The 14072-nt window shown below is 38.1% G+C and overlaps 1 protein-coding gene across 3 annotated transcripts in view; it reads right to left on the reverse strand.

Annotated features, from left to right (window-relative positions):
* LOC132016651 (uncharacterized) overlaps positions 1 to 14072 on the reverse strand; it is a 50427-nt gene that overhangs the window by 5943 nt on the left and 30412 nt on the right. For 2 of the 3 annotated variants that reach the window (XM_059398223.1, XM_059398222.1), the window contains exon 8: positions 663 to 764. The exons of the other annotated variant lie outside the window; for it this stretch is intronic. In XM_059398223.1, the coding sequence (XP_059254206.1) occupies positions 663 to 764 (102 nt within the window). The remainder of the gene's footprint in view (positions 1 to 662; positions 765 to 14072) is intronic. 3 annotated transcript variants of the gene reach the window in all.

The following is a 14072-nucleotide window of genomic DNA, read 5'->3' on the forward strand; positions in this document are numbered from 1 at the left end:
TATCTATCTATCTATCTCAGAGGAAATTCTAGTAACATTTGATAACCTTAATCCACTTCCTGATATATTGGTAGAATAAATATAAATTATTACTTAGAATCATAGCATTTTAAATTTTGAAGGGATCACAGAGATTACCTAATTCAATATTTGCCAAATAGCTTGGAGAACATTAGTCTTCCATATCAGGTTAATGCTAGCTCTGTCAGGGGGGAAAGCAGTTTTGTGCTTGAGTAAGTTATGGAAATGCTGGGTTCAACAAAATTTAATAAATTTCTTTACTTCAGAAATTTGAAGGGCTTCAAATAAGCTAGTGTTCATGGTGACATCAGCTTGCATTTCCAAAATTTATTTGACTTAACACTTTTTATTCCTGTAAAACTAATAAAACCTCATAAAATACTAGTTTCATATGTCCTTAAAATACAACTTAAGAAAGGCTAACTGATCTTGTCCAATGCTTTATGTTATACATTAAATAACACTGGCCTGAAAACGTTATGTCATTGGCTCTATATTACCTACAATTTAAAAGTAGCAGAATCAGATTTGAATGCAGACTTCCTGATGCCCAATCCCATGGATTTTCTCCCCTACTCTATCATCATTAATATGTATCTAAACTATCATAAAATATTCATCTACAATTATGTTGCTTTTACCCATGGAAGTCTTCATTTGGGGACCAATCTCCAGATTCTTCCATAGAATTAGATGGGAGATTTGCATCTTCATCAGAATCCCAGACATCCATTCCAAGATTACTAGAGGAAAAATATCAATAAATTTTTAAAAATTCTATCAAAAATAAGATCATATGCTTTTAAACACATAAGCTGAGCAAAAAACAAGGAAGAAAAAAAGCACAACTGCACACCACTTGCATCACAGAAAAATCTGTGGATATTTTGCCATTTTGTCTTAGTGAAAAGAATAAAGCTTAAGAACCATAAGGGAGAGGTCATCAGTCAAGCAAAATTTTAGGATGTTCGGATTTCCAACTTTGAGGATGTAAACAGTATTTCCTGTGGCCAAGAAATGATAAAAATTAAGGGCTTTAGGCATAGGCACTTATGAGGAAGGTGAGGTAAAGGGGGAGTGGGAATAATGTCAGACACCAGACCTCCCTAACTCTCCTCTTCCGTATACTTCCTCTGATTACCCACTTCCACTATCTGAAATTACCTTGTTAATGCCTTTCCCCAGTATCATACATCCAATCATTGACTCTTCCATGCAGCAAATACTTGTTAGGTGCCCAAAATGCACCAGGCACCATTCAAACACTTAAAGATAATGGTAATGATCAAATCAGGCAAGTCCTTGCTCAAAGGAGAGGCATATCATAAACAAGTACATAAATTATATAATTTCTGATAGTAATAGGCACTTTGTAGGAACTCCAAGGTAGTATAATAGACAGTAACTGGGAGAGGGGGACAATATTAAGACAGGAAAGGCTGACTCTCTGAGGTGATGACATTTGAACAAAGAAATCAGTTATGCAAAGACAGACGATTCCAAGTAGAGAAAATATCAGTGCAAAATTCCCTCATATATGGCCTTGTGAGACTGCACAGAGACTTAAAAGCTTCATGAGGAAAGGGACCTAGTCTGTCTTATTCACTGCTGAATTCTCAGTCAAGCAGAGTGCCGTAACACAGTAGGTACTCCATAAATACTTATGGAATGGAAAAGGATGAGTAGTGTGTTCTGTATCGTAACACTTAACACTCTGTTATATCTGCTGGCTTTACTCACCTGTCTCCTTGAGGGCAAGGCCTCTTCCCAGCCTCTACAGCTGTTTAGCACTATGCCTGGTATACAGAAATGCTTAACAAAATTCCTGAGCAGTATACCAGAGATGGTAAATAAATACTGTATTTTTATTGGAGAAGATAAAATTAAGTGGAAGGTATTCTCTAGGAAGGCCTCACTGAATTTATGCTAAAGGACACTTAAGATTTTTATACTGTTACAATGTTGTTTAGTTTTAAAAAGTAGAAAAATGACTATTTGAATGTGCTATAAAGGCAATCTTTTCAGGGATAGAGGGCAGAGAAGAAGGCAGGAAGAATTATATCTTAGTGTCTATAAATGACCATCACTATACCTTAGGAAAATATTAATATTAATATTGAGTTCAAAAATTATTTTTCTAAATTCTAGTAAAAAGGATGCCACTAATGTTCTGGTACATATTGGGAATAACATTTCCTCAGGTAAAGGCACATGGAAAAGGCTTCAAATGGAAGAAAAACACGAGAGAAAATTTAATTGAATAGCTCCTGTAAAAAGTAAGAAATGAATATCCAGTAAGTCTTCCTGCCAGGATACTTGAATAAGTACTAAAAAGGAAATCCCTAGCTCACAGGTCTAATTCAATTTTTGGTTAAATTTTATTTAGCCTCTGAACCCTGAGAGATGATAATGCTTTAGTGCATTATAAAACAGATGTGGTCTTTAAAAAACAAATACAAAAGTCATTCTTTTCATGAGCTATTATATAAACTTGCCCAAACACCTATAATTTGAAAAGAAAATGTTCCCTACAAAGTGTGAGATTTTGTATGAAGTTCAGTTGTGAGAAAGATTTGGGGCTCATACGGTAAAAATAAGAGCTGAAGTGACAAGAAAATGGGATTACAGGAATAAAAGCCAAAGACAGTCTTATCAAACATCTACAACAGAAAGGACGAAGAGGAGACAACTAAGGTGAATGGAGCTATGAGAATATTAGAAGGCAAACCTGGATAGTACTGTGAGCAAAATAAGAAATTTAAAGTATGGGGCGCCTGGGTGACTCAGTGGGTTAAGCCACTGCCTTCGGCTCTGGTCATGATCCTAGGGTCCTAAAATCGAGTCCCGCATGGGGGGGGGGGGGGTCTCTGCTGAGCGGGGAGCCTGCTTTTCCCCCCCTCTCTCTGCTTGCCTCTCTGCCTACTTGTGATCTGTCAAATAAATAAAATCTTTAAAAAAAATTTAAAGTATATGTAGAACGTGGTTAATGATGCCAGATATTGCAAAGAAAAACTATAGGATGTGACTAGGTTGTTGCTGACCTCTGACAAGGAAATTTTAATTAAGTGGTGAAAACAAACTGGATACATTTAAGCAGAGAATAAGGTGGTAAATAAATGGAGGCAGTGATCCTGGACAAGTGTTTTTAAAAAACTGGATAATGGGGCGCCTGGGTGGCTCAGTGGGTTAAGCCGCTGCCTTCGGCTCAGGTCATGATCTCAGGGTCCTGGGATCGAGTCCCACTTCGGGCTCTCTGCTCAGCAGGGAGCCTGCTTCCTCCTCTCTCTCTGCCTGCCTCTCTGCCTACTTGTGATCTCTCTGTGTCAAATAAATAAATAAATAAATCTTTAAAAAAAACCAAACTGGATAATGTATCAAGAGAATGGAATGGTAGTTTGTACAAGGTGTAGAAATCAATGGAATGCTTCTAGGTATTTTTAAAATTCTGTATATTTAAGGTATACATTTTGATGTTTTGATATACATACACATTGTGAAATAATTGTTATAATTAAGCCAATTAACATATGCAATACTTCACAAAATGTGTGCTCAAACGTGTGTTAAGAATTTCAAGTAAGTAGGGGCACCTGGGTATTGAAATCAGGATCTGGAAGAGGTACCTACACTCCTATGTCTACTGAAGCATTATTCCCAATAGATCAAGTATGGAAACAACCTAAAAATGTCCATCAACAAGTTAACAGACAAAGAAAATATAGTAAATACACACAATGGAATATTTTTCAGCTTTTTTTCTAAGATTTTATTTTATTCTATTTTATTTATTTATTTATTTTAAAAAAGATTTTATTTATTTATTTGACAGACAAATCAAAGTAGACGGAGAGGCAGGCAGAGAGAGAGAGGGAAGCAGGCTCCCTGCTGAGCAGAGAGCCTGATGCGGGCCTCGATCCCAGGACCCTGAGATCATGACCTGAGCCAAAGGCAGCAGCTTAACCCACTGAGCCACCCAGGCGCCCCTATTTTATTTTATTTTTAAAACATTTTATTTATTTATTTGACAGAGAGCTAGAAAGAGAGCACAAGTAAGCAGAGCGGCAGGGAGAGGGGGAGAGAGAGAAGCAGGCTCTCTGCTGAGCAGGGAGCCCAATGCAGGGCTCGATCCCAGTACCCTGGAATCATGACCCAAGCCAAAGGCAGCAGCTTAACCAGCTGAGCCACCCAGGTGCCCCTAAGATTTTATTTTTTTGACAGAGATCACAAGTAGGCAGAGAGGCAGGCAGAGAGAGAGGGGGAAGCATGCTCCCCGCTGAGCAGAGAGCCCAAGGCAGGGCTCGATCCCAGGACGCTGAGATCATGACCTGAGCTGAAGGCAGAAGCTTAACCCACTGAGCCAACCAGGCGCCCCTCAATCTAATATTTTTTTCATTATACTGTGCAACCTCTCACATTTTCAGAACAGAAACTGAGAAAAATTAGGGGGGAAAAGCCCAAATTCATTGTGCTGTGTATTTTGGTATTGACTTAAATATTCTTGAGATTTGTTTTAGGAGGCAGTTAAGTTGCTTGGAAATAATTTGATCCTCTTACATGTTGCTTTTAAGAATTATTAGGTCAACTAAGAGTAGTGTTCAGTCCAGGGCTAACTATTCCCCACCAGTGAAACAAGACCCTTCTAAGTACTACCCAGTATCCTATCAACTACTCTGTTTTCCAATCTGGCTCTGTGTGAAAAACATTCCCTCTAATCTTCTAGTAGTTATAGTTTCCTTATATGCAGGGTGCCTCTCTACTGATCTAGAGACTTCTCTCTCTGTGCAGCTCTCTCCTTTCCAGCACTAGCTGTCAGTCTCTCTGATCATTCTTTCTCCTTAACTTAGGGTATCCATCTGGCTCTGCATGACTCCACCTTTCCTGTGCCATGGCCTGGAAACTCTAAGGCAGTAAACTGGAGCAATCCTGGGTCATTAATGTCCATGGTTCACCATTTCTCAGAGATAATTGTCCTTTATCCCTGCTATCCAATTTCTTGAAAATTATCTTTCATATATTTTCTCTGCTTTTTAAGTTGTTTAGTTTTTGTTAGTTAGGTGGGAGAGTAAATCTGGTTCCTATTACTCTGTCATGGTTGAAAGCAGAAGGTCTAGTGCTATCATTTTTTTTCCTGCTCTGAAATCTTGGGTCTAAGAACTCTCCTACTTTATGAACTGGACAATAAAAAATTCCTCTCTTTTAATAGTCTTTTGTTTTATTTTAAAATATTTATTTATTTGACAGAGAGAGGGAAAGCACACAAGCGGGGGAGAGGCAGAAGGAGAAGCAGACTTCCCAGTGAGCAGGGAGCCCAATGTGGGACTTGATCCCTGGATCCTGGGATCATGACCTGAGCCAAAGGCAGATGCTTGGCTAACTGAGCCATCCAGGCACCCCTACGTTTATTTTTCAATAATCAGAAGCACAATTAAACTAATAAACAAATTATTTATTTATTTATTTTGAGAGGGAGAGAAAATCGGGGGAGGGGCAAAGAGTTAGGTAGAGGATCTTATGCAGGCTCCATGCCCAGTGTAGAGCCTGAAGTGGGGCTTGATTCCACAACCCCGAAATTATGACCTGAGCTGAAACCAAGTGTAAGATATCTAACCGACTAAGCCACCTAGGTGTCCCTCTTATAAATTCTTAAATATAAATACTTGGCAAAAGTAAGTACCAAGTATGGTGACTACTATGTCCAATTTTACATGAAAATCCCTTTATAATAACACACATAAAAATTCTAACATATAGACTCAAAATGGATGAAGGACCTCAATGTGAGAAAGGAATCCATCAAAATCCTTGAGGAGAACACAGGCAGCAACCTCTTCGACCTCAGCCGCAGCAACATCTTCCTAGGAACAACGCCAAAGGCAAGGGAAGCAAGGGCAAAAATGAACTATTGGGATTTCATCAAGATCAAAAGCTTTTGCACAGCAAAGGAAACAGTTAACAAAATCAAAAGACAACTGACAGAATGGGAGAAGATATTTGCAAACAACATATCAGATAAAGGACTAGTGTCCAGAATCTATAAAGAACTTAGCAAACTCAACACCCAAAGAACAAATAATCCAATCAAGAAATGGGCAGAGGACATGAACAGACATTTCTGCAAAGAAGACATCCAGATGGCCAACAGACACATGAAAAAGTGCTCCATATCACTCGGCATCAGGGAAATACAAATCAAAACCACAATGCGATATCACCTCACACCAGTCAGAATGGCTAAAATCAACAAGTCAGGAAATGACAGATGCTGGCAAGGATGCGGAGAAAGGGGAACCCTCCTACACTGTTGGTGGGAATGCAAGCTGGTGCAGCCACTCTGGAAAACAGCATGGAGGTTCCTCAAAATGTTGAAAATAGAACTGCCCTATGACCCAGCAATTGCACTATTGGGCATTTACCCTAAAGATACAAACGTAGTGATCCAAAGGGGCACGTGCACCCGAATGTTTATAGCAGCAATGTCCACAATAGCCAAACTATGGAAAGAACCTAGATGTCCATCAACAGATGAATGGATCAAGAAGATGTGGTATATATACACAATGGAATACTATGCAGCCATCAAAAGAAATGAAATCTTGCCATTTGCGACAACATGGATGGAACTAGAGCGTATCATGCTTAGCGAAATAAGTCAAGCGGAGAAAGACAACTATCATATGATCTCCCTGATATGAGGAAGTGGTGATGCAACATGGGGGCTTAAGTGGGTACGAGAAGAATCAATGAAACAAGAATGGATTGGGAGGGAGACAAACCATAAGTAACTCTTAATCTCACAAAACAAACTGAGGGTTGCTGGGGGGAGGGGGTTTGGGAGAAGGGGGTGGGATTATGGACATTGGGGAGGGTATGTGCTTTGGTGAGTGCTGTGAAGTGTGTAAACCTGGTGATTCACAGACCTGTACCCCTGGGGATAAAAATATATGTTTATAAAAAATTAAAAATTAAAAATTAAAAAAAAATTCTAACATATAAACCTCTAAGCTGTAAACAGTCTTTCATCCTTAAAGTTAATATTGTATAGAGGTATTACATGAGCAAGATGGAGGAATAGGAGCTGCCAATATTCATCTCTCTCCCAAACAACAAAGCAATAACAAACTACAAACTGATAAAAACAGGCTGAGAAAGCTCTGGACCACAATGAGGAAGTGGAAGAAACCTTGTGGAGCTCAGAAAACCAAGCATTATACCTGAATCACCCCTTCCCCCAGTTCAGAGCAGCTCAGTGTCAGGAGGGATCCCCTTGGAGGGATTTCACCCCACAGAGGTAAAGGAAAGCTGGAGAACCCCTGCAAATCTTATCAGTGTAGTTGTTTGTGCACTGTAATGGGAACGTAAATTGGTACAACCATTACAGAAAACAGTATGTTGGTTCCTGGACGAATTAAAAATAGAGCTACCATATAATCCAGCAATCCTACTCCTTGGGTATTTACCCAAAGGAATTGAGATCATCATTTTGAAGAGATCTCTGCACTCCCATGTTCACTGCAGCATTATTCACAATATCCAAGATATGAAAACAACCTAAAAGTCTTTCAATGTCTGAATATAAAGAAAAGGTGGCAAACACCACACACACACACACATACACACACAGAGTATTACTCCGCCACAAGGAAGAAGGAAATCTTGCTATTTGCAACAAGGATGAATCTGAAGGGCATTATGCCAAGTGAAATAAGCCAAGCAGAGAACAACAAATACTTTCTGCAGAATCTAAAAAAACCCCAGCTCATTTCAAAGAATAGAATTGTGGTTGCCAATAGGGATAGTGGCGGGGGGAACAGGGAAAACGTAGTTCAAAGGGTACAAATTGTCAATTTTAAGCAGCATAAGTTCCAAGGATTTAATGTACAGCATGGTGAATAGAGTTAATAATATGGTACTGTAAACTTCAAAGATGTTGAGATCTTAAGCATTCTTACCCCAAAAAAAGAGTTAAGCGAGGTGCTAGATATGTTAATTATTTTGATCTTAGTAATCATTCCAGAATATATACATATATAAAATCACAATGTTGTATACTTTAAATATATACAAGTATTTGAAAAGTATTCCTCAATAAAGTTATATATTAAAATTGTAATATAAAATTAAACAAATATAAAATTGATATAAAAACAAAACAAAAATTTATAAATATAAAATTAAAATATAAATATTAAAATTATAATATAAAAGTATTCCTCAATATAGTTATATATTAAAATATTATATAAATATTAAATTTTATAAATTGTTAAAGTCTTGCTGCCCTTGGCTCTAACTTTAGGCTCTGAAGTTACATCTCTACTTGTATGCTTCAAAAATAAACACCTGACATATTTATGTCCCATTTAAAATTTCCCATACTCCCTTCTACATGCTGGGAATTCATTTCTATAAAAGCAATAATAAGGGTCAATGAAAATTTTGTTCATTGCACTTGGGAGCCAAAGGGCACCTGAAAAATCTATTACTAATTTCTTTTTTAAAAAAATTTTTAAATTTTCTTTATTTTCAGTGTAACAGTACTGATTGTTTTTGCACCACACGCAGTGCTCCATGCAATCCGTGCCCTCTCCAATACCCACCACCTGGTTCCCCCAACCTCCCACCCCCTGCCCCTTCAAAACCTTCAGATCGTTTTTCAGAGTCCATAGTCTCTCATGGTTCACCTCCCCTTCCAATTTCCCTCAACTCCCTTCTCCTCTCCATCTCCCCTTTCTGAGAGAATTTAACTGCCCCAGTGCTATGTTAAAGGAGAGCTGGGACTCAGTTATCACTCCTCTTGGTTTCTCAGTGATTTAAAATGTGGAACACATAACTGAACTCAATACTTGAAACGTGGCAAAACCATATGTATAGTAAAATTATTAACTCCTTTGACTGTGATCTGAAACTTTAAATGCTGACCTTTAAAGTACATTAGTTTTTTTTTTTTTTAAAGATTTTTTTTTTTTTTGTCAGAGAGAGAGAGAGCGCGTGAACACAGGCAGACAGAATGGCAGGCAGAGGCAGAGGGAGAAGCAGACTCCCTGCCGAGCAAGGAGCCCGATGTGGGACTCGATCCCAGGATGCTGGGATCATGACCTGAGCCAAAGGCAGCTGCTTAACCAACTGAGCCACCCAGGCGTCCCAGTACATTAGTTTTTTTAATCAGCTGCATCATACTACATCAAGTAAAATTCCTATTTTCATCTGAACTACTAAGGCTTCCACATCTTGTCAGTGCAATTTTTAAAAAAAATCAACAATTGTAGGATTATACTTCTTTCTCCATAAATCTCATCATACTGGTTTCAGCTCAGCAGCTTGTCCTATCAATTTCAATTCTGAAACCTGGTTGGTTATTACAGTGATTTCCAAATGTGAACTATTAGCAACAGAAATCATTCTGAATGCATTAAAAAAAAAACACATAAAAAATTCCTAGGCCCCTCTTCAGACAGTCTTATTCACTAGGTATAGGTGAGCCAAAGAAGTCTACACTTAACAAGCCCCCAAGTAACCCCCAAATAGCCATATTTGAGAATCGCTGTTCTCTCATACTCATTAATCCAAAATTGAAGACAGCTACTCAAATAAATACACACATATTCACAGCAACACTATTCACAATAGCAAAAAGGCAGAAATGGGGGTGGAGGGATGGGTAAACCAAGTGATGGACATTTAGGAGCACACGTGATGTAATGAGCACTGGGTATTATATAAGACTGATGAATCAATGACCTCTACCTCTAAAACTAATAATACATTATATGTTAATTAATTGAATTAAAAAATAATTATCACCAAAAAAATAAATAAAAAGTGAGGTTTAAAAAAAGGTGGAGCTAAAATTAATAAGTCAGGAAATGACAGGTGTTGGCGAGGATGTGGAGAAAGGGGAACCCTCCTGCACTATTGGCAGGAATGCAAGCTGGAGCAGCCATAGAAGACAGTATGGAGGCTCCTCAAAAAATTCAAAATAGAGCCACACTACAACCCAGCAATTGCACTACTGGTATTTACCCCAAAGATACAAATGTAGTGATCTGAAGGGGCACCTGCACCCCAATGTTTATAAGTAGCCACATCCACAATAGCCAAACTATGGAAAGAGCCCAGATGTCCACAGAAAGATGAATGGATAAATAAGATACAGCATATATATACAATAGAACATTATGCAGCCATCAGAAAACTGAAATCTTGGCATTTGCAATGATGTGGATGGAACTAGAGGATATTAATGCTAAATGAAATAAATCAATCAGAGAAAGACAATTATCATATGATCTCACTGATATATGGAATTTGAGAAACAAGGCAGAGGATCACAGGGGAAGAGAGGAAAAAATGAAACAAGAAGAAACCAGAGAGAGAGACAAACCATAAGAGATTCTTAATCTCAGAAAATGAACTGAGGGTTGCTAGAGTGGAGGGGGGTGGGAGGGCTTGGGTGGCTGGGTATGGACATTGGGGAAGGTATATGTTGAGGTAAGCGGTATGTATTGTGTAAGACAAAGACCTGTACCTCTGAAACAAATAATACATTATATGTTAACAATAATAAAACATATATATTTTTAAAGGTAGAAACAGCCCAAATGTCAACTAACAGATGAATAAACAGATTGTAGTATATATACAAAGGAACATTACTCAGCCATAAAAGGAAATGAAATACCAAAAAATGCTATACATAGATGAATCTTAAAAACATGGTGCTAAGTGAAAGAAGTCAGATACCAAAGGTCTATTGTATGACTCCATTTACATGAATTATCCAGAAGAGATAAACTCATAGACATAGAACGCAGAATGGCAGCTGCCAGGAGTTGGGGAAGGGGGTTAATGGTAAGCAGATACTTTATGGATATGGGTCTTCTTTTAGGGTGATGAAGATGTTTTTCATTCAATAAAGGTGTTGGTCACAAAACACTTTAAAAGTACTAAATGCCATGCAATCATTCATGTTAAATTGGTTAACTTCATGTTTATGAATCTCAACTCAAAAAAAAAAAAAAGACAATGTGAGCCAGGTATTTAAGACGTCTAGAAGGTTCAGGCACATACCAGGATAGTAACCTGGAGAAAGTAATAGTACAGCATATTCTTCATGTTATGACAAGGCAATGTGCAGATGTATTTTGTTCCAGCACTGAGGAAGAAATAAAATTAACCCAGAGCAAATGGGAACAGTTTAGAACACATTAGGAAGCTAAGCAATTTGTTTTTGTAAATATGGTTTTACTGGAACACAGCCTATTTGTTTATGTTGGCTATGGCTGTTTAAGGCTACCATGGCATATCTGTGATAGATGACATGGCCTGCAAGCCTACAGTATTTACTATCTGGCTCTTTAAGAAACGTTCCCAACTCTTAATAGAATGTACAATCTTTAGGGCCAAGCCAGGTTCACAATGAAGCAAAGACTCAAGTCTAAAATTCTCAGTAAATACAAACCTTTGAGAGGGTAGTATACAGAATTTTCTGTAGGCCAGCTGAATTCTGGATAGTTAAAATGTAGAAGTTGGTCGAGAAATATCTTCTTTTTATAAGTGACTAATCATAAGGACAATTTTTTGTTTAAGAATTAGCAATTAGCTCAAAGGGAAGCAGAAAACTTTCAGATTTTGCTTTCATCTTCATTCATAAGAAACATCTTCAGAGTCTGAATTTATTCACAGGAATTTCGTAAGAAATTATACTTTCAGACTCTGAATTCAGTTAGTCTCTAAAAGCAAGGATATAAGTAAATAATGTCTACTTTCCCTATTTGGTATATGAACGACAAAAGTTTTTCAAAGCATTATGAGATCAAAGAATTTTCAGGAAAAAAGATAAAGGTGGCAGCAAATTCTCTCCAATAAAATTCTCTCTAATCCACACTGCTTTCTCCTGATATAGATGTGCAGTTACAGTGCTGGGTTTAGGAGAGGGATGGACTACAAACAGGAAGGGACTTTGGATCTTTATGTCAATTTTAGAGCTTACAAAGTCTTCCCAAAAGTAACTTTCTCTTGCATTGGTTCAGTCTGGGCACTGCTTAACATCTCGTTTTCTTTCTTTCTTTTTTTTTTTTTAAGAAATTTTTTAAAAAAGATTTTATTTATTTAAGAGAGAATTAGAGAACGAGAGAAACAGAATGTATGAGAGCGGGGAGGGTCAGAGGGAGAAGCAGCCTCCCCACCAAGCAGGGAGCCTGATGTGGGACTCAATCCTGGGACTCCAGGATCATGACCAGAGTTGAAGGCAGTTGCTTAACCAACTGAGCCACCAAGGTTTCCACATCTCTTGTTTTTTTTTTTGTTTTTTTTGTTTTTTTTTTTTTATTGCAACCAGTAGTCTCTGGCTTAAATTTATGTTATCCTAAAATCTTAAGGGCCAAGGATCTGGGAAGAAGGTCCTGGTCAGTTGGCGTTTTTATAAAATGGCAATGTTGCTGAGCCTTGTATTTGCAGATAATCTGCAAAGGACTTTAAAGCACAGAAAGCAGAAATTATTACTTAAATTCTGGAATAGTTTGTGTATCACATTTGTCGTGTGGTCATAGTAATGAGCAAACACATCCTACAGTTTCCTATTGATTTTCATCCTCTTTCCATTTCTTGCCAAATTTCTCTAATGAGTGGGCTCTAACTGCCCATTTTCTTACCTTTGCATTTTCTCTCCAGTTAATTTTCTTTAATCTGTCTAGTTTAACAAACATCAGCAGTAAAGCAGTGTTAAATAATTTTAATTCACAGCTAAACTTAACATAGTTTGACTATGATACTTATCAGCTCAGGAAGGGAAGCTGTTGAAAATTCTCCAAATTTGGAATTACCATACTGGCAGAATGGAAAGTCAACAGAATGAATGAATCTAGGCTCCTGGTAAGGACGCTGAAGATGGCTGACAACAGGGTCCAAGCTGGGTAGGGTCAAATGTCAAACCTAATCACATGGATTGCTCTCTGTCTTCCTTCAGGGCTTTAGTCACACATCACCTTTTTAGTGAGGCTTTCCTTGGTGATCCTTCTAAATCTCAACCTTCCCCATCATCTCAACATCCTCTATTCCCCTTTCCAGGTTTACTGTCTTCCACAGTAATTAATTCTGAATCACAAGCTACATATTTTACTTATTTAAATTGTTTATTGCTTGCCTCCAACTAGAATGTAAGCTCTATATTTTAGTCTGTTCTGTTAGCTGCTATATCACCAGCATCTAGAATGGTGCCTAGAATATATCAGATTATTTACTGAATTACTAAATTTCACTCTCAAAGCGAATAAACAAGCAAGCTGTATCCTGGCCCATCTTAAATTTTTTTGTCCGAGTAACTTGCTTGATGCAGTTTTTTTTAAAAGATTTTATTTATTTGAGACAAAGAGAGAGAGAAAGAACATGAGCTGGGGTGGAAGAGGCAGAGGAAGTGGGAAAAGCAGACTCCCCACTAAGCATGGAGCCTGATACAGGGCTCGATCCTGGGACCCCAAGATCATGACCTGAGCCGAAGGCAGATGCTTAACCAACTGAGCCACACAGGTGTCCCTGCTTGACATGGTTTTTTTTTCTTTGTTTGTTTTAAGTAGACTCTGCCCAATGTGGGGCCTAAACTCACGGCCCCAAGATCAAGCCCAGAGCTGAGATCAAAAGTCAGATGCTTATCGACCGCCACCCACCCACGTGTTCTGCTTGATGTAGTTTTTAAATAAAGTGGGCACAGGATTTCTTGCCAAAGAAAAAATGCTCCTCTATGACGATACATAGTCTTAGTATCACAAATCTGTATACATCTCAAGAAGCAACTGCATATTACTATTAAAATAAACTGCTATTTCTATTTTTTCTAAGAGTCCCTTCTTTATTTATTTGAGAGAGAGCGAGAGTGTGAGCGCACATTAGGCAGGGAGGGGCAGAGGAAGAAGAAGAGAGAAACCAGCAGACTCCACACTCAGCATGGAGACCCACATGAAGCTCTATCTCATGACCCTGAGATCACGACCTCAGCTGAAACTAAGAGTTTGGCTCTGGTGTCCCTGAGTTGCTATTTCTAAAAGGCAATCTCAAAC

Source organism: Mustela nigripes, chromosome 4, assembly GCF_022355385.1.
Source record: "Mustela nigripes isolate SB6536 chromosome 4, MUSNIG.SB6536, whole genome shotgun sequence".
Classification (NCBI taxonomy): domain Eukaryota; kingdom Metazoa; phylum Chordata; class Mammalia; order Carnivora; family Mustelidae; genus Mustela; species Mustela nigripes.